This window comes from Hydractinia symbiolongicarpus, chromosome 1 (genome assembly GCF_029227915.1).
Source record: "Hydractinia symbiolongicarpus strain clone_291-10 chromosome 1, HSymV2.1, whole genome shotgun sequence".
NCBI classification, from domain to species: Eukaryota; Metazoa; Cnidaria; class Hydrozoa; order Anthoathecata; family Hydractiniidae; genus Hydractinia; species Hydractinia symbiolongicarpus.
Window position 1 is genome coordinate 4,495,810 of NC_079875.1, and position 26,409 is coordinate 4,522,218.

The window sequence follows — 26,409 nt, forward strand, 5'->3', positions numbered from 1 at the left end:
AGCGAACATGTTGTTGTAGTTTGCTCTGGTTATCTACCAATATGTAAGTGTTGATATTGGCAATTTGTGTTTCGTTATTTTAAAAACCTAACTGAATAATGAGTTGATTTCTACCGTCATTGGAGTTTTCGGCGGCTCTCTGGAGGCTAAATCATGCTTGTAATTGGAATATGAACTTTTTTTAGAAGTACGAAGGAAATACCATCATTGATATAAACTGTGTTTTTTTTTATAAGCGTAACTTTCTTTATATAAGAGCAACTTTCTGCCCCCTTTAGCCACTCTATTATAATAGGGAAACTTGATATACACCGTTATAAAACACAACATCACAAAACCCTTAATAAAAAGATACTGGGAACTAACTTGTTCCGTCATTTTATGAAGAAGTGTAACGAACAAAGGTACCGTTAATTCTGAAACACAAAATGCAACAACGTCGTGACATGAGCTACAATATACCAACTCTCTCAAAAAGAAGAGAAATCCATATCACCATAGCAACTCATTGTACTCATAATATGAAAAAATATTTACAATTCGTCGAATCGAACGACATTTAATAACGGCCTGTTACCACAGTCATTCAACAACATACGTAATTATGTGCCCAAATCAACTTCTAAACGACACTTGACACCTAAACTGTTTTTCAAACCAACTAAAATTCATATTACCATAGCAACAATATGCACCTACATTGTGCCTCAAAATATTAAAAAAATATATACTGTAGAACGGCCTGTTGACACAAATCTTCAACAAAACGTAACGCATGGACACCTTTAGCCGTGTCCAACTCTGAAATTAGCTGTACTAAAATCCTAAATTGTGTTTTACTTATAAAAGAGACCTGAGTACAAAGTTGCAACCGGTGTCTTGAATTGATTATAACCCATATCGCTATGGCAACAACTAATACTCACATTGCGCTTTTGAAAAACACGAACAACAGTCAACAACAGCCCGTTTAAACGGCCTTCGGCTATATATGGATGCACATGTCTTATAATCGACCTCTTTTCACTCGAGTAGCTGTCGTAGCAAGATATACATACGCAAGATATAAATACGCATCATGAATCAAAACGAACCTTTGAATTTGTTTCAGTTGCACGGCAATAAGAACGGTAAGTTGAAAAAAAATTGTTTTAACTAACTAATGAGAATACCTAAATCAAGGTATGGCCCACTATCACGAGGAGTTATTGATTAGTCCGTGCTAGGACGGGGCCGAAAACTCCAATGACGGTAGAAATCAACTGATGATCTCATTATTCAGTTAGTTTTTTAAAAGAACGAAACACATATTGCCAATATCAACACTTATATATTGGTAGATAACCAGAGCAAACTACAACAACATGTTCGCTCGAACAAACTTAAACTAAACCAATTTGATTGTTCAATGTACGATGGGGAAAGCGAGAGGGAATAACACACTGATTTTCACACATCATTTTTTAACTTCATGTATTTTTATGTTTTTCACGTTTGCATTTCCTTCTTCTTGAGATGGGTTCGAGCTTATCGGATTGGTTTTTTTAGAAGTGATTGTTAATACTAACAATGCTGTAGAAATACAAAGAAAGGATTTTAAGCACAAGTATTTGAAACAATTTAAAGACACTTCGTTGAGTGGAATGTTAACTGTATTTGTCGAACAAGTCTTGCCAGACAAATTTAAAAGGTTTGTTAACTTAAATATCATTTTTATTTAAGTTAACAATAATAAATATTATTTTTGTTATTATTGAACTTATACCAAGATATTATTTGATAATTCGTCTTATTTAGCTACATCAAAGATAACCTTGTATCGAGTGAGTATTATCGATTGTAAACGAAATTGCAAGACACAACTCCACTTCCTTCTCGAAAGGCTATTCGCAAGAGAAAAAATATACAGAATATAAGCACATTACCAAAAATCACCATACTATATACAAAAAATAGAAACATGCGCAATGCGCAATCCTAACTTCAACATCGAGGATACGACTGTCATAACGCAGTGGCTTAAGAACAGACCAAAATGGGTGGTCCACCATGTGTGTAAGGATATGGAAGCCTTTTTAACTATCACTTCGGACTTTATTTAGACTGCACAAATAACAGAAGGGAAACTTTCGATGTTGTTTCTTCAATCGAAGAACATGGCATAACAAATAACGAGGTGTTAACTGACGAATCTATTAACTTGGCACAGCAACATCTTGCAGCACATTTGCCCAATACGATGGCTTCTTCGACACGTGTTTCGGTATCCCTAAATGTGATGAATTAGTTGGGTCAAATAAGCCTTTTATAAAAATCCTGCACACTATAAAAATCATACCAATTCATGTAGTGCTTATGACACCCAGCGTTGCGTGACAAATAGCATTATTCTGCCATACAGCAAATCTGGAGATAAGGGTAGAGAAATGTTCCGTCCAGCAACAAAAAAATTCTGTGGATTGTGGACTATACGCAATTGCGTTTGCAACAGTTCTTGCTTTGGGGGGTGGTCCAACTAAAGTAGTTTACGATCGTAAAAGATTGCGTCCGCATCCACGTATGTGTTTGTATCAAGAAAAAATGCTTCCTTTTCCTAAAGAAACCACTGTTGTAAAAATTTGAGCATTCGGCCATGTCATTTGCGTTTTCTTCGTCGTGTACGGCATGCGACAATTGCAGTACAACTCAATAGCCCAAATTTTGATTTCGCATGTTAAAGATCTCAATGTTTTTTCTATTTGATGTAGAAAATGCCTCGCAGATTCTCAAATTCGGCAAAGTACCAAAATGTTTTACGGTATTTGAAAATACACTGATAAATTCTTAACAAACAAAAATTATCAAAATGTCATAATGTCACAATAATACTAATTCCCAATTAGATTGTTGTACTTTTTGAAAAAACGAAAATAATTGACGCATTATTAAAAACGCATGCGTCATAAAAATGTACAATGTTATATCTTTTCTCATAGATTTTTTGTGATTGTGATAAAAAGAATTTTAAGTGGACTTTCTCTATCCCGAACTTGTAAGAGGCGGGAAAAGGGCGGAAAATTAGTTTGGGACATAAAAGTTAAAGATAAAAAGAGAACATTGATAGGACAAGCTAATTCTACCGGTAATTCCCATGTGATAGTTGTAGAAAACATCCACTAAGCCATCTTTTAACATACTGTCCACCAGGTTAACGTTACCAAAACGCATGCCATCTCTCATGTGGACGCAGTGTGGTGCCTAAAACATAATTCATAAAGCTTTCTTCACCTTATAAATATTACTTCTTAATAGTTTATGTTTAAAACAAAATAAATCTAAATATTTTTAGACTCATATAACGTGCATAACGTGCATAATCACAACACATGCATCCCCACATTTCAGCGTTTGGTAACCATTAACAACTGCTTTAAGTCCAGAACCGCAGAGAAAACCAACTGATAAAACCAACCAATGTTATGGCAAAAAAAGTTAATTGAAAATGTGCAACAAAGCATGCTAAGAACAACATACTTTTTAGGGTGCGAAACAACCATTAAACTTTCCAACTAGTGTGCGGTACACATCAACAATAACTACATCATTGCATGTTGCCATTTTACTGAAAACAATCTTTTATTGTAATCTTATTGTAAAAGGTGTTCAATACACAAAGGAATGAAAGCAAATAAGAACACAAGTTTTTATACGACATGTTTTGGTGCAACAGATGGATATCAACTATACATAACTGCACTATGTTAAGATAATCAAGTGAAGCCAACTTGTAAACAAGGATATGGCTAAACCATCATTAAATATCACCAACACCAAATGCAACTTATATAATAAATAATTTTAAGGACATGAAAATATATATATGTATATCTATTTCAATATAGTGCAATAATAAAAAAATTGTAAAACATGTGAAGAAAAAAAATTCAAACATGAACCTTTTAAAATTGAGAAGCTACGATTTAAAAGGCAATTTCCTCACACCCAAATATATGTTATTTTATATGAAAAAAATTAAATTAATTACTAAATAAAGAAGTAACTTTAAATAATTAACTATATAGCTAATACCATAAATCAAAAACTAAGAAAAAAAATAATAAAACATTAAATTTATTTTTTAAGTTCTTTTTCAATGTCTTTAACGCAAGACAGTGGCTTTGTCGTAGGCGCATACCGTTTAACAGGAACTCCATTCTTATCACAAAGGAATTTGGTAAAATTCCATTTAATGTTGCTTCCAAAAGTACCTTTCTGTTTCAACTTGAGAAATTGATATAATGGATGAGCTTGTGCGCCATTTACATTAATTTTAGAAAACAAATCATATTCAGCACCTCTTTCCATGGCAAATGCTTTGATTTCCTCATTTGAGCCAGGCTCTTGCTTTCCAAACTGATTACATGGAAAAGCTAAAATCCGAAGACCTTCCCCAGCATGACTTTTGTGCAGTTGAGCCAGCTGAGCATAGTTCTCCTTAGTTAAACCTCATTGACTTGCGACATTAACAATATAGGTTACATAGCCTTTGTATTTTGACAACTCCACTTTTTCACCATTTATGTCCAGAGTATTGAAATCCAAAATGGAACTAGCTGTGGCTGGATCTGGATTATCAGATGCTTCTGCCATTTTTGTGTATTCCTATCACAAAATTAAAATGAGTACTAGCGGTAACCGGGGAGTTACAAATTCAGTAAGTTGGGGAGTCTACCATTTTAATTTTTGTAAAATTCTCCGTCGCCGAAACACCGGAAAAATATCTCAAAAACGAAAAGCGCAGCGGTATAATATAAGGTAGACACTATAACCAGGGGTCAAGTCGGAGGTCTTATACAAAAAATAACTTGAAACTTTTAAACTTGTCTCGCAAGAATTGTTCGACAAGTACAGTTAACATTCCACTCAACGAAGTGTCTTTAAATTGTTTCAAATACTTGTGCTTAAATATATACTCGCTTATTGGACTATCGAGACCATCAGGTTAACTCGCTATAATTATTTTGTATAAGACCTCCGACTTGAGCCCTGGTTATAGTGCCTACCATTTTAAAACTCAATATGGTAGTTTTAAAAGCGTGCTACTTTTTTGTTTTAATTTTAAATTTTAAACATATCACATTCTTCGTGATGTGGTCTGAGAGAAGCGACACTCCTACAGCCTGTTGACCAATCTACTGTAGTGTAGTGTACAATACTTATCAATTTTAATGCACCATGTATATTTTTCTTTCAGGGTATTTTAAGAGTGTAGCTAGTTATTATATACATGCAACATGTACATAGAGCTACTTTCAGAGAAATATTACCGTCCTGGATGTCAACCTCCGGTTGCGGTGGTCCTCTTGAATATTGTTTTTCTGTATGTTTTCTAAAGTTACTTCATATTGCTATAAATTAGTGGTTATAGCATAGCTCTCGTTTGCTCTCTCGTACTCTCGTATACTCTGTGCGGGAGAGACCGGGGGCGATTCAACATGTCGAATTGAATGTCACCATAGCCCCAGGTTAACCCAAGCCATGTGAGGGAAATTGGGGATATGGCACACTGTTGTCTAGTATAGCGCAGCCCTAATTGGGTCTGCATAGTTCAAAATGGGCATTAAATACTCTAGGAGTCTCCATCTAAGCCATGTCCCCTTGAAATAATAGACAGGGTATATCCCTCAATATTTGTGAGGCTAGCCATGTAAAATATGCACATCTATCCATCCATACATCCGTCCATTAATCTATCAAATGAATTTTTTACATGTCCTCATGTCCTAAATCAAACTTTTCTTATATTAACTTTGTAGGACGTGGATATTCTGCTCTTACCGGTAGATTAACTTATGTTCAGGAAAGATTGAGGACCCTTGTTAGGCATAAAATAGTAGAGTGTAGTTATATATTTATATATCTCACTAAAAAAATAATTTTTTTTTACTCCATCAAGTCTTTCATATCCTGGCACCCTCATTTTTCTAAAACAAAGGTATCCCACAATTGTAGTGTACCAGTACAATAGTGGTGTATCCCACTATATTTTCCCTGAATGAATGTTGACTCGTGAGGTATTTAAAAAAAGGTAAAACAATCTATACAAACATTCTGTATGTGAATAGGGGGGGAGGGGAGTCACATTAGAATAAAGCATGCTTAGTATAAAAATAAAGCATGCTTTGACTAAAGCAAGTTGCCGGTAACATCAAAGGGAGAGTTTAAACAAAATTTAAAGCATGCTTAGTATAAAAATAAAGCATGCTTTCACTCAAGCAAGTTGTTGGTAACATCAAAGGGACAGTTTAAACCAAAACAATCATGTTGTTGTTTTTCTCACATACGAATGAACTGTCACTTTCATAATACCTGCTCAAAATCCTCACTTTTAATACTCAAATATTGGTGCATAATTTTTATTCTATTGTTTTATGCACTAATAGCAGCTAAAGCAAAAAAGCACTCTTTAGACACAAGGTTACGAAAATTTGAGATACATTATATTAACATGGTAAATACAACTGATGAAGATGTCAGAAACGTGGTAAAAAAGGAAGTAGATGGTCCTGGTACACAATTAGGATACAGGGAAATATGCAATGAAGATACATACCAAGGGATGCAATACACAACATTATGTACGAAATGGACACAGAAATGCTTAACGAAAGATGGCCAGGTACCAAGAAGGAAAGAAAACGAAAGAACTTTATCAGCAATGAACTGAACTGGTATTATCGTTGGATGGCCATGACAAGCTTATGGGATACCAAAATTGGACATTTTCCTTAGCTATTTATGGCTGTATGAATACAGCTAGCAGAAAACTTTTATGGTCGTGCATATGAGACACCAATTCAAAACAGGAGCCTATTGGTACCTTGAACACTTATATGAATGCAGAACTGTACCCGCTTACTTAAGAATTTACGAAGGCACCAAGACAGGAGTTATGGCCACAATGCAGGCTTATTTACGGCATAACCATGACGACTTAGACAAGTCAACAGACAGTGTTATATATGGACCTTCTACATCTAACCAAGTAGGAACTATACTTTTATCCTCTTGGCTTAATTTGTAATAAACTTCTAAAAATTCCTTTCCTGTTTCTAATAGATTGAGAGATGGTGGCGAGAATTATATGAACTCTAGAGAAGTACTTCAAGAAGGGCTTGTATTGGTTAAAAGAGAATAATCATTATGACCCTAATAGCAAACATGATAGGTAAAGATATAAATATGAGAAAGGAAAAACCACCAGTTAAAAATCTTTAAGCTCTACAATAAATACTAACACAATGCAACAATGATGAATATGCACGATAAATAAAATCTTTTTTCTCAAATAAATACTAACAATAGAAAAAGTTAAAAATGTTAAAATCAAGGGACTTTTTTTCTAGAAATCTCTTGAATTATATCATGATACCCTTAATGCAGCAACAGTTGTTGGATAAATTCAAAGACACTCTCTAGAATTCGCACCACATTCGCAAACAAAAAGATCAATTATTGCCTGATGGCGTGCTGGATCATATTTTTGCCTTTCCAGAAAGATATGGTTTGACCAACTGTGGTATGTGCAAAAATATATAAAATAAATTACATGTTTTAAAAATTTTGAATATCTTTCTATGTTTAAAATATCAAAAAACTAAATTTTAGGTTTTCAGTTGTCAGAAGAGGAGCTAGAAGACGTTGCAGGTTTGTCTGGAGTCCTTTAAAATGAACACAACTACATATCTGACAGCTTAGTAAGGAAATGTGAGGCTATTGTAAAGCACCCTTTTGATGCTAAAGAATATGTAAAAATGTATCTTTTATTAAAAAACAATATAGATGACAAGTGAAAAAGTGGTATTATTATACTTAGTATGTGTTAAATTTTTGTTAAAACTACAAAATTAAAGATTTTAATAAATAAGAAATTATTTACACTAAAAATGCATTGAAAATATCTACACAAAAATCTTATCTAACAATTAAAGGTTACGAGGTGGCAATTCCACCAATAAACAGTACTTGTTGCATGTTTGTTGCACAAAAAATGTTTCTTTGGCCACGGTTGACAAATTTCCAGAACAAAACAATAGTTTATTGCTTTTGTCAAAAGAGCCTTCAGTTGTTGCAATTTCTGGATCACATAATTTAAAGCCACACCCCTGTTTATCAACCTAAGTTAATGTTTCATTGGACTTAACAAAAGAAAAATGGACTAAACATTCCGCCATGGTTTGTGCTTTAACATCATGATTTTGGCAAATAGTACCATCATTGTTAAAATACTTAACAAAATCTCCACCAATAAATTCCTCAATTGTGACAGGCTCATTATTTAGGGTTTTATATGAAACATTGTTATAGCTCAAACAATTTCCTTTGTATTCTTTACTCTGAAGTAACATTTTTAACTGCAACACAAAATTTTGTGCTAGGGAATGCATCTGGGCCGACTTTTTGGCATTCTCCTCTGGTGTATCACCAACTAGTTCTAATTCATCAAAAGTTTTTTGAAAATACTTTTTTACAACAAATAATGTTGCACCCCTTAATCTATGACGTTTTGCTTTGTATGCTTCACGAATAGCACCATTTTCAAATGGACTTTTGTCAATATAATAGCTTATGTCGCTACCTTTTCCCAATTCCATGTTGCTTAATTTAAAATCAGTAACATGGATCATTTGATCTTGCTTTTCAACAGCTTTTACAAGTTTGCCTAGTTTCAACATTTAAGACATTGGTAAACTTTTTGGACATGTTGATATCTTTAAGTTTGGGTTTAATAAAGAGGATGATGGCCCTGATGTATGCACTGCTCCACTTTTATTATAACGGGAATATACGCTGACACTTACTGAAAGAGAAAAAATTTATAAACCGAATATATATCAATTTTAATGATGGTAAATAATCCATTTTGGAACATGAAGGGCCACGATCACTGCTCAATACATCACAAGTCATTCCAATTGGTAATCTTGATGCAAAGTGTTTAGTGCATGCAGCTTTGATGTTCTCGATCATTACTTCATCATATTCAAAAGGCACGAATTCTTGAGGACCAGTGCGTTCATATTTTTTCGCCTTGCCAGAAGACTCTCCTTTAAGTAGCTGCACTACCAATTCTTGGAAATTAAGGATTTTTGCTCCAATATAGTCTGATCCTCTATCTTTTGTTTTGTCATTTCTTTTAGGTAACTTTTGAATTTGTTTTAATTTCATTTTTTTGTTAAAATCTGTCCCTTATTGCTTTTTTTATTTCTCCTTTTCCCCCCATTTTATTTTATTAATCTTTTGTCGCATGGCATTCAAAAAGCTATAGCTTTAAATATCAAAACATTGGCAGCTCTTGGCCATACGAAAAATTTAATTCAATTTTAGTTTGCAAAGTGTGTATTTTTATACATAATTTGTTTTTAAAACTTTATTTTAGCAAAAATAAAAAGCAATTTAAATTTATTTCTAAAGTAAAGAAATATTGTGTGACAGCTCTCTGCCACCATACATGTTTAAAGCAAGTAAACATAATTTGAAAGACATTTTAATAAAGCAAAAATGCATTCACTTTATTAAGCACGCTTTAAATCCTGCTTTAAATTTATAGCATGCTTTTAAAATTCTAGTGTGACCCCCCCATACACAAGTTCACAGTTTCGGCTAACCATTGTTTAAATAAATATTTCTTTTATTAAAACACTCTTATTGAGAATTGAAAAATGGAAGTAAACTGTTATGAATTAAGAAGGCTTTGAAGAAAAGTAAAATAATTTTTTTATGAATTATTTTGAAATGAAAAGTTACAAATCATTCACATAAGTTTTAAGTAGGCAATAACATACTAAATTTCTATGCCATGAGACTAATTATTTTTTCAAAAAATGTAAAATATACCTAATACCCACACATAAAGCCTTAATAAATTTACTGTGATTATTTCCCCTTTTTTTCAATACAGAAAATGAGCAAACAACTTAAACCATGAGAAGGTTTATCTTTAAAATGACATTTTATTTGATATATATAAAATTAATTGCTTTATGTTAGTTTTCTATTTAATAATATAGGCATATTTTGTCTGTCAGTCACAAGGAAAACATTGTGTTTTGTAAACACGACCCCATGAAGTTTTCCTGAGGTGACCAACTTAAAAGAAAGATTATTTTCTCTGTCTTTCATACACTTCTCAAAAATATATACGTAATCATAAATGGCACAAACTACATTGTCTGAAAGTAAAATTGCGAATTATAATTTAGGAGAAACCAAAAAAAAAAAATCTTTCCTGTATATATACTTAATAAGCTAGATCAAATAAGCTGTTTTTTCCAATGTTTAGCAGATATATCATGATATATGCAGATGTATTAAAAACATTTTGTCCCTCTGTTACAGTGTATATGTTGAGAAAGTGAGTTGAAATGAGCACTCAACGTGGCAATACAACAAAACAAAGAGCGCAGAAACATAAGAATGGTCATAGCTTTAAAAATGATAAATATGACACAAGCATCAAACAGAAAACAATAAATAACTTGCACGTTTCTAATGTATGTCAGCGATGTAAAGACTGCATCGAGTGGAAGATAAAATACAAAAAATACAAACCATTAACTGTTCCAGGTAAATGGTAAGAATGTAATTATAAATACAAATACTTATATTTTTCTGTACATTTCTTTATTCAAAATTAATGTTCTAATACGTTAACTATATTTTTCTGTACATTTCTTTATTCAAAATTAATGTTCTAATACGTTAACTTTTCAGGCTTTAAAAAATGCTGCTTTTTTGTTATCTTATCAAAATGTCTCATAATCTTGTATTGATGTATTGATTTAGCTAGTCACAATATATATAGTATCTTTATATTACCATCCATCGTACATCTCTTATAATAATATGTGTGTGTTTGTGTCTGTCTGTCTGTAACAGGTAAATTGGATGTGGTTATTTTCTTTTAATGTAGCCGAAATTTCCTTTGAAGTCTCTGAAAAAGTGATATCCATTTTGATAGCGTGTTTACTTTGCTTACATCACATGATCAAAATGGAGCAACTTGATTTGCTGAAATAAATTTAACCCTCGACACCGAAAAAAACAACAACAAAACAATGGTTCCTTCTTTTGAAAAAAGTGCAAAAAGTAATTCTGAGAAAGAACAGTCAAAGAAGTGAAGTAAGAGGTGGTAGCTAAAACTAGAATTAAATAATAAAGTTAGAAGTAGAAAATAAAGGCTAGAGTTTAAAGTGGATTTGAAATCACAAATAGTAAGAACTTTGATTTTTTCAGACGTTTAGTTTTTATGTCACTGGAGCAAGCAGACTCGCATTTTCAAAGAAAAGCTTCAAATTCATGATGTTTTATATTTTACCGCTTTTTTTAAAAAAAACGTAGCCGCCATATTTGTTTACATTTTGTTGCATAATTAATGTGTGCCCTGGCACGTAACTAATGTACTTGTCCTAAAGTTCAAAATGCTAGATAAAGTTGTTAACTGACTAACAAACAGAAAAGTTTGTTGAACTTACCGACACTGTAATGTTATTATTTTTATATTACTATTGTTTCTCTTTTTATATCTTTTACTAAGCATAAATAGCTAGCTTTAGTTTTAGCTAAGTGTTCCAGGTTTAGTATGTTTAGGCGTCTTAGTTACTGTTAGCTAGCTAATGTTAGCCTGCAAGTCAAGCTCCCCATCCCATGGCTAGCTTTAACCTATGACTTATGTTGTTATTCCTCTTTTTTGATTGTGTATAGCCAACTACCTTAGTTTCCAAACTACTCTTCTTTTATGAGTAAGAATTATAAGGTAACAAGTTACCTGCAGAATCTTTCAAAGACTTAACTGTTGCAGGATAGTAGGATGTACTTGTATGCCCATAAGGGTTTAATTATTTTCACATTTCCATGTGCAATATGACAAGTGGAATAAATTCTTTCAGAATTTAAAGTGTGTGTGTTAAGTTATTTTTTATTGTTTTGTTTCTGACATCTTGTTAAACTTTTGTCAGCCTACATGTGAAATTCCATGTGCAATATGACAAGTGGAATAAATTCTTTCAGAATTTAAAGTGTGTGTGTTAAGTTATTTTTTATTGTTTTGTTTCTGACATCTTGTTAAACTTTTGTCAGCCTACATGTGAAATTCCAGGTTATTTTTAAGGGGTTGTAGACATTTGATTGGCAATTTACGTGGGTTTATGACTTTGGCTTAAAAAAAATTATGAGAGGATGGTATGGTTATCCGTTTATATTGTTTGTCTTGCAAAGTGCTGTTATTTGAAATTTTGTGTTAATTTTTATGAAAATAGACTACATGCAATATACTGAAAGAATAAATTTTTGTAGAATTACACTTCATTGTGAGCTGTTGTGTAAGCCGGTGTCTTTTTCTATCTATATTTTATATATTGTACACTTCGTATTATTATATGAGATTATAACTTTTGTGGGGGAAAACTATGTGATGTCATTTTTATTGGAGGAAAATTTGGTTTCACGTTTTTGTTTTTGTTAAGAATTTTACAAAATTTTGTAGGGATAAATGTTTCCATAAAAAAAATATTTAATGTTCTGTTTTTATATTTTGTAATCTAATAGGCGAAGACTGTATGCACTGAAATGATAAATTTTTCTAAATTTTGATGTCTTTCATATCCTTTTTGTGGAAGAAGGGTAATGGCAATATACAAAATGCTGTGAATGAAATTATTTTTGTTGATTTGGCTGTGCTTCTCAAAAACAAATCTGTTTTACATTTTGTGTAAACTTTTGTGTACAAACCGTATACAGTTTTTCCAAAATAATGATCTTTTTTTATTCAAGTTTATTCTTTGCTTATTGAATTTTTGACATTTAGGTTCAGAATTGTTTGTAAAAGGTAGTACCGATCATCATACTAAAAAAGAAAATTTTTTGTGTTCTTAACTGGTTGATTTTTACATTTTGTGTTACATTTTTGTGGGAGAGAATGGTATGCAACTGAAATGACTAATTTTTGTAGATTTGCATTTAATGTTTTCTAAACTATGGCTTTTTCATATTTTTGTATAAGCTTTTAAGGGAAAGACAATATTTAAAATGTGTAAAGAACTTATTTTGTTAACTTGTGCGAAATTTTGCAGGCCAACTTTTTGACATTTCAGGAATATAATACTGAGGTTTTTCTTGCAAGTTGTATATATTTGAGATGCGTTATTTCTGACATTGTTATTATCCGTGTTGTGGCTGTCAGTGTTCTTACTGTCAGTTTTGTGAGTATTGGTGTTGCAAGTGTCGATGTTGTGAGTGTCGATGTTGTGACTTTTTATCAACTAGATTTCAAGCTGCTCTTTTTTATTTTGTTTAAGATTTAACATTGACATTTTGTGTAAGATTTTAAGAACATTTTGTATATGCAGCAAAACGTTGCAAAGGTGAGATAGAGAATGAAGTATTTCCAGCTTCAATGACGTACAACAGTGGCTCGTTAGAGATAGTTGAGAACTTTTGTTACTTAGATGATATGTTGGGCAGTGAAGGGGGTGTTGGAAGAAGTGTTACTTGCAGGATAGGTTCTGCTTGGAAAAAGTTCAGAGAGTTACTTCCTTTGTTGACTAGCAGAGTCTTGTCAATTGAGTTAAAAGATAGGTTGTGAGAGGCCTGTGTAAGAAGTGTTATGCTGTACGGTAGTGAGACATGGGCAGTGAAGCAGGAAGATCTTGACCGTGTGGAAAGGAATGATATGAGAATGGTTAGGTGGATGTGTAACGCCAGTTTGAGAGACAGAAAAAGTTCAGATGAGCTAAGAAGCAGGCTAAGTATCCTTAGAATTAAAGATGTTATCCAGATAAGAAGATTGAATTGGCTGGGGCACTTGGAACGAATGGAGGGGGATAATTGGGTAAGAATGATGATGATGGTGATGGTGATGATGATGATGATGATGATGATGATGATGATGATGATGATGATGATGATGATGATGATGAAAATATGTATAGAAAATATAAAACTATTTTGAAACAAACAATAAAGCACATAATGCTAATGATGTAAGGTTTGACATTTGACATTTTGCATAAGATTTTAAAAGCAATTTTTTGTATATGCATTGCTTATGTCAGCAAAACATCTAAAGCAACTTATTTTTTCAATGGCCTTTTTTGTATGTGGATTTTTCCACGTGCCTTATCGACTAGTTCTGTATATAAACACACAAACAAACAAATCAAAAAAGCAAGTAAACAAACTAAAATTCATTAAACTTATTTGACAAATACTTATGCATGTATATGTATTAAAAATTAACCGTTTTAATTTTTTGAGAGTTGAAAATAACTACAGTGTCATTTGAAGATTAAGTTTCATAACAAAAAATGATAATAAACTAATAAACTCTTTCAAGTTCAAGAAATCAATCATGAAGAAAAATTCTTCCAGCTTTCCTAAATTTATAAAAGCCTTGTTTTTTTATTGTGTTCATAACATCCGTTCAAATTTAGTTCCAAGAAGAAGGAAAGTATTCACTAACTTTGTTAAATTTGTTTTAGTGTGAAATGTTGTGAAAGAAAAGTGAAGTATGCATATCACATTGTCTGCACAGATTGTGCAGTTCAAAACAAAGTTTGTGCGAAATGTTCAAAACAAAAAGATGTGGTGGATGAGTAATGCTTTTCTTTTTAAAAGCTTAACTATTTACGACAGAGAGAAGCAGAAGCTCCTCTAGTTGCTAGTTAAAACTGTTCTGCATAATAACAATAAAAAATAGTGGCTTTGGGTAAGGTAATTATTGTGGAGATGCATTCGCTCTGTAAAATTTTTACACAGTATCCACATAGTGCTTGGTATTCACTTTTTACATATTGAGGGTAGCCACACCTGTATTATCCTGAATAACTTAACAAATGAAGACTTAAACCTCCTAAATAACCTAAAATTTGGGCCCAAAATATTCTCCTGAATTCCAAATTTTTTATGCAATGTGAAATTGTTTTTGCTTTCAAGATTAAAGGTTTATTATTAACATCTCTTTATTTCCTCTTGAAATTTCGGTATTTCATTGATTATCTGAGCATTCCGTTTGAGTTTGTGTCTGTTTCGTTAGTCCTATTTTTATTGTTATTTTTTAGACCTGAGAAACCGATGAAAGAGCAACAACAAGAGGAGAATTATTTGAAAGAAGAATTAAAGTACATGAAATTAAGAGAAAAGCGTAAGTTTATTATGATCCAGACTTTCCTTGTCCGGAAAATACAAAAGATTTATGTATGAAATGAAAGTGGCTTGTGTTTGTTTTGTTATTTCTTGGGTACTTAATATTATCATTTCTCAACTGTCCTTTCTAGTAATTTTAAATTTTTGTGTTGACTACTGTCCAAAATGACAATCGCATCGTATTATTAAATTTAAAGTAAAATTGTTTAAAAAAGTACTGTAAATTTTGTTTTGTATTTTTGATGGCCACTTCATTAATTTCTAGGTACTTTCCTTCGTAAATTGGAAAAAGACCAAACAACGGATATCGAAAAAGTCGACAACTCTGAAGATGATGACAGCATTAATGACGACGCTAACGACGACGTTAACGACAGTGGTATTTGTGAAGCTTCTGACGTCACCTAGTAATACACAAACGCAGTGTATTTGCAGTAATATTTTTATAAATAGAAAATATAATTAATTCAGGTTGACTTGCATGGTTTTTTTACCCATCTTGTCTCCAGAGATTCTTGTCTTTTTGACATTGTGATTGTTGGAATCCGATTGTCTGATAAAATTTTCCGTTCCGATCCAAACTGAAAGTTGAAATCGTTTTATCTTTTCTTGCATGGGAAGAGATTAAGTGGCTTTCTGTTCTGTTTTGTTATTCTGCAAACCGCCTCAAATGTTTTTCTCTGAATACTAAACTAAATAATAAAACATGGAATATATTGACCATGACCCCTATTCAAAGTAGAAAACAGGTATTTTTAACCTCGTTCCTAGGGCATTGTTTCTTGTTGATAAAGTTGATGAGGTGTAATACCACCTTATATGCCACAAGACTCCTGGGACTAGGTTGAGGTATTTTCTTTTTGCTTAATCGGTTGTGAGACGTTTTTATTTAAAAATTTGGGTTATTTCATCCCCTATATAACGCATATACAAGGTATCTACACGGAAGCTGTAGAGAACTTACTCGTTATAATTTTCGCACAGTCTCGCAAAAAGAGTAGTGAAAAAATATAGTACAAGAATTGCGCGCAAAACACTCAAAAATTAGTACGCGCGAAAATGCATTTATATTTAAAAAATGCAAAACTGATTTTGATTTTTATAAGGTGGATTTGCATTTTCTAATTCTAATTAAAAATTCCTAACGGAAATTGTGTAATTGCTGGAATCTGATTGTCTGAAAAAAATTTCTAAAATAAAAATTCTAAAAAGCTTGAATTATCTTTCAAGATGTTTTTTTTATCTACAAGCCCTTTATAGCAAGTCTTCGTCTTTTTTTGGATGGGAGGTTAACACACCTCCGCAAAAAAGGAAAAGGGGTATTGCACGGAAACGAGGTCGGTAGCGGTAATCGCCCTCATGATTTCCAAGTATTTTCAGTTTTACCATTTTGTACACACGACATAAAAATGGCTGACGAGCACCATAGAATTTGTAAAACAAACAAAACAGAGATCGAAAGTAATGCTTTAAAATGTACGTCTACCATACAGGCTTGCGAAAACAGCTCCTTCTCTGTACAAGCACAAAGTAATAAAGAATTAGTTGAATTTTCAATTGACGATGTTGTCACTTCTGAAAAGGAGCCACAAGACTTTTCTTCACTACAGCATACCCTTTACGAAAACTCGAACGAAATGTTACGTGAAGAATCTAATCCAGTGACAGTTGGATCCAATCAGGTTATTAACTGTTTTTTTTTATAAAATACACGAGTTCGATAATGTGAGAAGATGTCAGAAGTGACATATGTTCCAAACATAAAATGCGAGACTCCCCTCTCTATCCAGTTAAACAAATAAGAAAGAGATAGATAGATAGATGTGCATATTTTACATAAATATCAAGGGATATACCCTGTCTATTATTTCCAGGAGGGGCCATGCCTTAAATGGGGAGTCCTAGAGTATATATTTAATGCTCACTTTAGGCTATGCAGACCAAATTAGGGTCAGCGCTTTACCAGACAACTCTGTGCAACATCCAATGGTCCACACAGTGTGCCATCTCCCTAATTTCTCTCACATGACTTGTGTTAACCCAATGCTATGGAAACATTAACTTGCCCATGTTAAGTTGCTGTCAAGGGGAAATGAATAACCAAGCTATATATGATAATCTAAATAAGGTTTACTAATATATTCAGGCAATTTAGCTTTTGAAATGGTTTTTGCTGCCCATCACCTTTCTCTTGCATAGTCACAACAATTTTTCAGCTAAAAACATTCTAAACCTACTTACAATAACCTGAATATATTTTTTTATTAAAACTGTCAGAAGATATTTAGATTTGAAGCTTTTCTTGATATCTTTTACCTATATTTATGTGTCAAATGATATTTTAAGGCTCCTAGGTCTGGTTTTATAGCAAGACTATATATGAAGTTACAAAATGTGCAAAATCGAAGGTAATTTGGAAATTCGCAATTTATAACAAAATTTAAGATCTAGGGGTCTGAAATTTAATACGCGCCCAAATGTAAACCATATTGTGCCAAGATAAGTGAAAGATCTCTCAAAATATATATCCTTTCTTTTTGGCACTTTTTGTTTATGCTTTGCTACTGAGAACAGAGGTTTTAAAGTCTAACTTGTTTTCCCAACCCAAATGCCTGCCTTATTGTATTTACTAATACAGGTAATGAATGACTAAATCGTTAGCTGTTAACTTCATTTTAAAAGAGGAGTTTAGCTAGCTATAGAATAGTAATAATAAAGTAGTAAAAAAGTAGTATAATAAATAGTTTCAATTTTTTATACACATATTTATATAAGTATAATTTTTTTGCCTTTTGATTTGCCGAGAAAAGTTTCAATTTAAAGTTCCTTTTAAAAGGTGCAGTCTAAAATTGTCACTGTTCTCTTTGTTTTCCACAATTGTTCTAAGATTGGACATGTATGTCTATAGATTGGGCAGTCCAGTCTTAAGACTGGCTGCCCATTTGTCACTGTCAGAAGATTGGCCTGGCCAGTCTTAAGACGGGGCACGTTCCAAGATTGGGCAGAACAGTAAGTCCAATTCGCAATATTTTTTAAATGGTAATTCGCGATATTTCTCAAATGGTAATATGGTGGTTTAAGTCTATAGTGCCCAATTGTCGTAATTTTTTTTTTAAGGCTCTAACCATTGTGCTGCCTTTGGAAGATTTTGGGACATGTCTAAAATTGCGTTTTAAAGAGTTGGTGTCTCTGAAAGTCTGAAATGTCATTTATTTTTTTATTAATTCTGTAAATTTTTTCTGATGTTGGTGATGTCATGACTCATTAGCAGATTTTTTGGTTCAAAGATCAGCCACTAAAAATCCATGATACATGATGATATTAAATATCATAAAAACAAACTTTAAGTAGACAGTAATTTCTGGCTCTTTGAATGAATTAAAGTGGTATTCTTTTCTATTGACTTTTTAATATTTTTTAATAAAAAATATATTCATCTACTGAGTAACTTAGGCAACATCGTCCCCAAGGATTGTTGAGAGCAAGGTTGGTAATACTCACTTGAGCATCATACCACGCCTAGGTCAACAGGTTATAGATCAGTAATTTTTACAACTGTTTGTTGAAATAAATTCTTTTAAATTTGAAATAAAAGAAATCATGTACACACCTGCTGCTAATATATTATTTTTTTTGTTTTATTGCTTAGACAGCTAGTATATTATGTTGAATTATTTTTTAAAAAAAACAATTATTAGTACAGAGATCGATGTGGAAAGTATGTTGCTTTTTTTTAACTTTGTTGCGACAGTTATTAATTGTTTTTGGCTATGAAAGTCATTAATAATAGCAAGTAAAAGTCGTTAATTTGTGAGCACTACTAAAATACTACGTGATAGGGTCACATGTCACTAGAAAGGACTGGAGCTAGCCTGAAATTTTTAACAAACAAGAAGATCGAAGCGGCCATGAAGGCGGCAAGAAAAACAAATATTTAAAAAACGATATCGGGGGTTACATAAAGTTTTAATAAAAAGTGAATATGACATTGGAAATTTCTTATGTCCAACTTGTAAAAGTACCTCGGGATCCCTATAAAATCATTTTTTAGCTTGTCTAAAGGCTAAAATAGTTTAAATAGACCGTTTAAATGTAAGATAAACTTACCATGTAAACAGGAAAGATTTACAACTTTTTTTGATTGTATAAGTTTTTTTAAAAGTTAGACAGAATGATTAATAAGCTATTGTTTAAACTAAAGATTTAAGCTTATCTTTTCAATTTCTAATAATAACCACTTTTTTTCTTTCGACATTTACCCTGCTGCTGCTCTAACAATTCCCGCAACGGAAGATTTACGTGTTTTTTCTTTGGTATTCATAGTGAAAAGAGAGTTTTTTTAAAAAACTTATGCATTTTAGTTATATTACCTGCAACGAAACTTGAAGTTTTTCTTAAAACTTAATAGTCCTTTTAGCCTTAATGGAGATAATTGGGTAAAAAGAGTGTAGAGACTTGGTAAGAGGTAGGCAAGAAAACTTAGAAGACTTGATGCAGAGGAATTTTAATTTAAAACTAACACAGTCTGGGGTTTTTTTGGGGGCTTTTGGGGTATTGTCATAAATACACGCTGTCCACTCAATGATAGCATGAAAAACATTATCAGGTGATGGTAAAGAAGATATGGATGAACAGGAGGCAAACAAGTGGCATAATACAGATAGTATTTAAACTCATCTTGGCACTAAAAAAATGGTTTTGACATTTTTATGTGGGCAAGACATTAAATCAGCATGCTAAAAGAACTGACTTTTATTAATTAGAATGCTAAACACAAACATTCAGTGTAAACTTTTGAGCGTATGGCCATATTCAATACACCAAAAGACCTACTTCATTGATTTCGATTTTATACTCTTTTAAGCTATTTTTTCTTTTTTTTGACATTTTGGATTAACTTATTGTTGTAGAAGGCATATACAATATACATATAAAAAATGAAAATCTGAAAATTTCTATTTTACCACTTAATTTTTACATTTTATATAAAATCTTTGGGACAGGATGCTATGAAATAGACTAAAATACCTGATTTTAGGTGTATATTATAACTAAAACTTTTTTTTGACATTTATGTTAACTTTCCCGTATGGCATATTAGTAACTTTCCCATAACCAAAACTAACAAGTTTGGGCCCTTTAATAAACTTGTTTCAGTAAGAAATAATTGAATTTTTGAAACTAATTTTAATATCAGTTCAATACACCCAACAAATTTCCGTTTTCATCTTTTTGTAAATTTCCTGATTAATTATAATGTATTTTACTTGACATTTGCTTTATGTTGTGCAAAAACAAAATGATAAATAAAACCTTGCATTCTCAAACATTAGTTTTGGTATTTTTCAATAAGACTTCTAATTGCAAAAATAAGTTCCACATTTAGCATAAATTTTTTTTTATTTCAGCTCTCTTATTCACAAAACAAGTTCTGCAAAAAATTCTTCCCTAAGGTATCATTCTCAAAACTGCATTTATACAGAGATTTTATTTCTTCAGTATTATGTGAATCTGAAAAGCAGCAACAAAAAGTAACCTTTTCCTGAAATATGTTTTCCTCTCTTTGTTTAGAATTTAGATGATGTTGTCAACATTTTTACTGGCAGCTTCAGTGGACCAGTGACGATGGCAACAAACACAATTCCAAAACTAGTTACAAAAAGAAAGAGTTCCAGTCAAACTTCTGAGGTAATTAAACGAGAAAAATTTGACGATATGGATTGTTTTCGTACTTATATATCCCATTTGATTGAGAAGGGTTTGCTAAAGCCTGGAGGTACATATAAACATATTTTACCAACACAAAATGGCGCATGCAAACCTGATTTAGAAGAGTTTTTAATGTTGGATGTAATTTTTTGGGACTTAGGCACGGTTTGTTCAAACAAGAACATACAACTTAAGTTATCATGCCCTGAATGTGATGCTAAACTTAGTCCAATACCATTAGGACCAAAGAAGAGGTTTATGATGAGGAAACTGTATGGTTTACATGAACCTGTTCTGTTAATTACAAGCCTATTTCGTTGCTCAAGTGCACGAAAACATGACCTGCTTGGTTACGATCCGCGTTTACTGCGAACTTTACCTCAGCTAGATATAAACTTTTTATTATTTCATCGAGCCGGGACAACCAGAGAACTTGTAGATCATATTCTACAAAATACTACAATGGGTGTGAAAATTCATCAAATTCAAGATAGACTAAGTGAAAACTACTTGGTATCTATGACAAAGAGAAAAGAAGCATATGAGAACTGCTGTAGTGAATACTTGACCAACAATGCTCCAAACGAGCCAAACTCCGTACAGGTGTTTCCCTTTTGTAAATCAAATTCTCCCAGTGTATCGTTGGTCACACAATGTTGTTTGACTGCTTTCAAAGAAAAGGAGGAATTTTACAGATTATCTATGAGTCAAGTGAAAGCAGAGAAGTTTTTTTACTTCGATGATTCGTTCCAAGTTACATCAAATTTGCAGGCGCCTAAGAATTCTACGAAGAAAACTGTCCAATATAAACGAGTAATGTACATCACCAACGAAATTGGACAGGTGATGACTTGGCAGTTGATAAAAGATAACACTTACAAAGTAAGCAAACTTTTTTAGGATTTTATAAGAACACTCCATATCAAAGGGAGCCAAAAGTATAAAATGATGTTGGACTTACATTATAGAGCTTAAGTTATAAAGCTAAAAAAGTTGGTTAACAAGACTTTTTAATTATTATTAAGAATTTTAGATTTATAAGCTGCATAAATTTTGATGTCATATTTAAGTTATAACAAATTTGACATTTTAACTCATCAGTATTTTTAGACCTGTTACGGGATGTGCATTCAAACTTTATCAATGCATAGATATTATAAAGTGACACTCGTTTGCTCGTTCCAGGCGTTTTAAATTTTTTCCCAATGACTCAATAACTTGGGATCTGCAACTTGGTTTGCAATAAAAAAAATTGTATAGGCTTGTATATGTTCACTCACAAAATTTGTTTACAAACCAATGTGCAGATCCTAAGTTATGGGGTCGTCAGGAAGACTTGATAACTAACTTTTAAAGCTATATAATATATGTCCAACATCATTTTATTCTTTAAAAACATCTTGAATCGTCTCAAGACGTCTTTTGGTCTTTAGAGGTAATGGCCTTCTTTTTTTTATGAATTCATTTAAAAAAATTGCTAGCATGACATTTCTACCTTTAATTAAAGATAAGATTATTGTTAAACTTTTTAATAGATAACATCAGGTGTTAGCCCACTCTGCGAAGTAGTTGTTTTTGTTGTCGACAGTTTTCCATTTGATTCTGGTCAAGTATAAAATAAGAGTTTATATACATGGTGAATTCTAGTTTATTTGGTTATTTAATGTGAGGGGAACAAAATAAAAAAGCTCGTAAATGAGAGTAGAGCCCAATCCTCTCATCCTCTGTTTAAAGTGTCATAGGATTTTTTTTTTAAATTTCACTATAGTCTGAATTATGAAATGTTTGTTCCTTGGATACAATAGTTTTATTATAAAATTTTGGCCAGGTGGATTCACTACACCAATAACCTTTTGAGGGGAAAGATATAGTTGTGTTGTTTTTGTCTATTAAAAAGTGACTTACCTAGTTAACCTTCCCTTGTGAAGGTCAGAATAATAGATTTCATTGCTAAAATTGCCGAAACATTGATATGGAATGGTACTCCCTCCTTTGACCATACCCCCTGGTAGCAATAAGCTTTCCAAACCCGAAATTTAAGCATCTGTGTAAATAATTTCCATTCCATTCCATTTAGTTTTTCATCCATCACAGCAACTCCTCGTTGCAAATTGATTTAGGCAGATCGGAGCCATAATACGGCTGAGTTTTTTTTAACAACAGAATTTACTGTTGCTACAAATATCGAAATTCTAGTTAGGGTTAAAATTGCCTGGGTTCTTGTAAAAGCAACCCTATAAATTTTGTTAACTCTAAAATATTTATGCTGGATGACTGCTGAGGTAGTAACATTTCTGTTAAATTCTATAGAACCATAACCATACTAGAAAAATCAATGTATTGCGACTCATTAGAATTTTCTGTAGAGGTTTCTGTTTAGCTTCTCCTCCGAATGTGATAAACACATGCTTGACAGTTCTAATATTTGTTTGGTTGTTTACCAAGCCTGTCACTGAAGCAAGAAATTCAATGTCTTGCGACTCATTAGAATTTTCTTACAAAGGTTTCACCGTACGCCAAATAAACGCATATTAATTTTTTTGAGAACGGAAATTGAATTTTTAATAATAAGACTTTGAAAACTGTTTTGGGAAAATTCACCTCTGGGTATTTGCCCCAGACATATGGTTTTAGAATTCTTGCTCAAAGGTATCAAAAAATATGCATTCTTTTTCTTCAAGGTAGTCATTTTTACGTAACAAATGTCTTAGAGAATGCAAACTTTCTATTTCAAAGTGTTGATAAGGAATAAATTTATGACTCAAAAATTGATTTTGCAACCTTTCTGAATTATGACTAAAGACTTTCATTAATGTTTGCAGAACATTAAACTTAAATACGATAGGCCATTCGATAGTTCATCCATTACTGCTACATACACAGCAGAAACTGTGCAGCAGGAGCGTTCACTGAAACAGTTTCATGTTGGAATAGATCCTTTACACAATCATCTAAAACTTTAACATTGTTCATATTTGACGAAACAGGATTATTCACGAGTAGATTTTCTTTGAAATCATAAGGAATCTGTTTGTCGAATGATGTATTAGCTTTTAAGGTGGTAGTTGCCGTTTATTTCTCTCTGCTTTGGGAACGATTTTTTTTGTTTCTAGATAACACTTGTGTATCTATCGTCCAGATTTTTGTCGCCTCGTTCTTTCACTAAGACTAACGTAACGGGTGAAACTGCTAATGTTAAACGTTCTCGAGTAGATTCAACAATTGGAATATTTCGATCAGACATAACAATTTTATGTGATTTACGTATTATTACTTGATCAAAATTGTTAACCAAACGTTACCAAAGTCTAACTGTTCAGCTTCTCGACCGAAAAAGATAGAGGATGAGTGGATTGGGCTCTACTTTGTTGGGCGAGCTGAGGTCGAGAAATCCGGTATAATAAACAAGTTGTAACAAAAAGACGGGGGTATTAAATACCTTAACGTGCGAATTTTAAAAAAAGTTTATGGTCAAACTTGCGAAGAGATACATTTGGATTCGCACTTAAGCCCGTTTTTAGAATTTTAACACCCTTATGTACCGACGTTAATGATCGAATTACGTTTTTTAGGAAATCGCATCCGTCATGGCGATGATAAAGAAACGTCATCAGAAATTTGACATCGCTTTAAGGGGTTGTTTAACTAATCGGTGTTGTGAGTGGTCAAACGAACTAAAACAAACATTTGGTGTGGACTTTCTTGTAAAAGGAAATTTAGGTTTATTTTTAGAACGTGTGTCGAGAAGCATGCCGGTTGACTGTGAAGCCCGATCGGATTGCTTACGTCATTTAGAGCTTGTCTTTCGCCAGGACGGCGACGACGAAATTGAACGGCGACAAAACACGCCGGACGTTAAAACGATTAAAAAAAAATTGGATGATTTCCTGGCGAAATGGAAATACTTGAAAGGTCCTACAGGTACTCATGTCATTACTTTCAACGCCATGGAAGAAATTCACGCTCTAAGTCAACATATTGAAAACGGGTGTTTAAGTGATGTTCTGGTCCTTCCGTTGATCAATTCCGCTGACAATTTTCTTGAGACCCATCAAACGTTACAAAAATGGGTAGCCAACGCAAGAATTGGGATACCATTAGGCATGGCTTTATTCTCCATTGGATTTCATGCATTGAACTATGAGCGTGGTGTTGTCGGCGTCGTCGAAAGCGCCAACGATAATAAACAGACTGAAAGAAGTTCAAAATCTTCCGATGTCCCAAAATTAAACAAGGTAATCGAAATTGTCGAGAAAGCGCTCACCAGTAACTTGTTCAGCGCCAAAGAAGAAAAGCTGAATGCGTTATCTCAAATTTTAATGTATTTAAAATGTTATCAAAGTATTACACATTTTGTGCCTGATGTTTTAAACGTGCCTCGATTAATTCCGTATTTTCTATCTCCGCTACATTTGATTATAACACCATGTTTTCAAAAAAATGACGAGAGTCTGCGCCTCGATTATTTAAACGGTGTCGATGAATTAAGAAGCTGTTTAAGCAAAGCTGCTTTTCAAGATAATCGCGTCGACGACTCGATTATCTCTGCCGTTATTAGTTATTTGAAGACTTATTTTGATCTGCATGGAGAATCCACCCCCACGAAGGATTATTATGATGCGTTACGCCAACAAGGATTAAACTTTACGGAACAGTATGAAAGCATAGTGGACATCGTTGGCAAAAGAGTTACTTTTAGTTATGATGTTGTCTCGTTTTGGGATGCTTTAATAGCGCTTGCCAACACCTTTGAAGTAGTAATTTTTCTAATTACAAATTTCCGGCGATTTCCAGTTTTACCGGTTTATCCAAAATTGTGGAACCGTAACGCTCCGAGTGTTTTCCTTCTTTACAGAGAGGACATTTTTGTTCCGGTGTTGTTAGATTTAACTTCGGTAAACTCCGCTGTAACGTCTTCGTTATCAACGCCACAGGATTCTGCGTCCAAAAATTTCCGTTGTCGTTGTGGACGCGGTAAAGCAGAAGGATCACAGCTAGCTAAGTGTGTCACAAACGAAGGACAACGTTATCCAAGCAGATGTTTATGTTTCCGAGCAGGCGAAGCGTGTAGTTCAATATGTGATTGTCGCACTTGTGGCAATCCACACGGTAGCCGAATGACCAAAACACAGTTTATTGACCCTATTACGGGTAAAAGAACAAGAAAACGTCACGCGCATGATGGGCAGAATTTATTTCGAGAAATTTTGTCCCGTGTACCTTCTCGATTTACTTCGAACAATAACTCATGGAATTCTATTGAATGCTTATTGTTCGAGTTGTCGCTGAGTGTTTTCGTGCTGGATTCGAATGTTGACATCAATGGTGTGGCTTCGAAGCTAATTCACGAGAAATATTGCGGTCTTGTGAAAACACTCTTGGAGATTTGTGATCTCGTAAAAATGTTGACTTTGAAGAGTATTAATGACATTGAACAGAAACTTAGCGAAAGAGAAGAAGATATTTTGGGATGTTTGGAAATTTTTGAGAATAACACGATTTAAAATACCGGAGTGTGTT

The 26,409-nt window shown here is 32.9% G+C and overlaps 5 protein-coding genes and 1 pseudogene across 5 annotated transcripts; 3 read left to right on the forward strand and 3 right to left on the reverse strand.

The window, feature by feature from the left end:
- Positions 1-3,680: 3,680 nt before the first annotated feature.
- On the reverse strand, positions 3,681-4,745 carry LOC130632132 (uncharacterized). Its single transcript, XM_057444451.1, has one exon. The coding sequence runs from the start codon at positions 4,627-4,629 to the stop codon at positions 4,111-4,113; it is 519 nt and encodes a 172-aa protein (XP_057300434.1). The 5' UTR covers positions 4,630-4,745; the 3' UTR covers positions 3,681-4,110.
- A 152-nt stretch (positions 4,746-4,897) lies between these two features.
- On the forward strand, positions 4,898-7,832 carry LOC130642274 (uncharacterized; annotated as a pseudogene).
- A 132-nt stretch (positions 7,833-7,964) lies between these two features.
- LOC130642353 (uncharacterized) lies at positions 7,965-8,714 on the reverse strand. The gene is made up of 2 exons (XM_057449468.1): positions 8,199-8,714; positions 7,965-8,156 (listed from the first exon to the last, which is right to left on the reverse strand). Exons 1-2 carry the CDS (start codon positions 8,712-8,714, stop codon positions 7,965-7,967), a joined length of 708 nt encoding a protein of 235 aa, XP_057305451.1.
- Positions 8,715-8,777: 63 nt separating this feature from the next.
- On the reverse strand, positions 8,778-9,243 carry LOC130632148 (uncharacterized). Its single transcript, XM_057444452.1, has one exon. The coding sequence runs from the start codon at positions 9,205-9,207 to the stop codon at positions 8,812-8,814; it is 396 nt and encodes a 131-aa protein (XP_057300435.1). The 5' UTR covers positions 9,208-9,243; the 3' UTR covers positions 8,778-8,811.
- A 964-nt stretch (positions 9,244-10,207) lies between these two features.
- Positions 10,208-15,656, forward strand: LOC130632116 (uncharacterized protein C9orf85 homolog). Its single transcript, XM_057444450.1, has 4 exons — positions 10,208-10,612; positions 14,517-14,630; positions 15,096-15,178; positions 15,446-15,656. Exons 1-4 carry the CDS (start codon positions 10,404-10,406, stop codon positions 15,586-15,588), a joined length of 549 nt encoding a protein of 182 aa, XP_057300433.1. The 5' UTR covers positions 10,208-10,403; the 3' UTR covers positions 15,589-15,656.
- Positions 15,657-16,543: 887 nt separating this feature from the next.
- Positions 16,544-26,399, forward strand: LOC130632164 (uncharacterized). The gene is made up of 3 exons (XM_057444453.1): positions 16,544-16,862; positions 20,752-21,771; positions 24,462-26,399. The coding sequence occupies exons 1-3, from the start codon at positions 16,590-16,592 to the stop codon at positions 26,391-26,393; spliced, it is 3,225 nt and encodes a 1,074-aa protein (XP_057300436.1). The 5' UTR covers positions 16,544-16,589; the 3' UTR covers positions 26,394-26,399.
- Positions 26,400-26,409: the final 10 nt, after the last annotated feature.

Coding starts and splice junctions, on each gene's coding strand:
- LOC130642353 (XM_057449468.1), bottom strand. CDS start 8,714: ATGTTGAAACTAGGCAAACTTGTAAAAGCTGTTGAAAAGCAAGATCAA. Junction 8,157..8,198: donor AAACCATGGCGGAATGTTTA/GTCCATTTTTCT, acceptor ACATTAACTTAG/GTTGATAAACAGGGGTGTGG.
- LOC130632148 (XM_057444452.1), bottom strand. CDS start 9,207: ATGAAATTAAAACAAATTCAAAAGTTACCTAAAAGAAATGACAAAACA.
- LOC130632116 (XM_057444450.1), top strand. CDS start 10,404: ATGAGCACTCAACGTGGCAATACAACAAAACAAAGAGCGCAGAAACAT. Junction 14,631..15,095: donor CAAAAAGATGTGGTGGATGA/GTAATGCTTTTC, acceptor GTTATTTTTTAG/ACCTGAGAAACCGATGAAAG. Junction 15,179..15,445: donor CATGAAATTAAGAGAAAAGC/GTAAGTTTATTA, acceptor ATTAATTTCTAG/GTACTTTCCTTCGTAAATTG.
- LOC130632164 (XM_057444453.1), top strand. CDS start 16,590: ATGGCTGACGAGCACCATAGAATTTGTAAAACAAACAAAACAGAGATC. Junction 16,863..20,751: donor TGACAGTTGGATCCAATCAG/GTTATTAACTGT, acceptor CTCTTTGTTTAG/AATTTAGATGATGTTGTCAA. Junction 21,772..24,461: donor TAAAAGATAACACTTACAAA/GTAAGCAAACTT, acceptor TACGTTTTTTAG/GAAATCGCATCCGTCATGGC.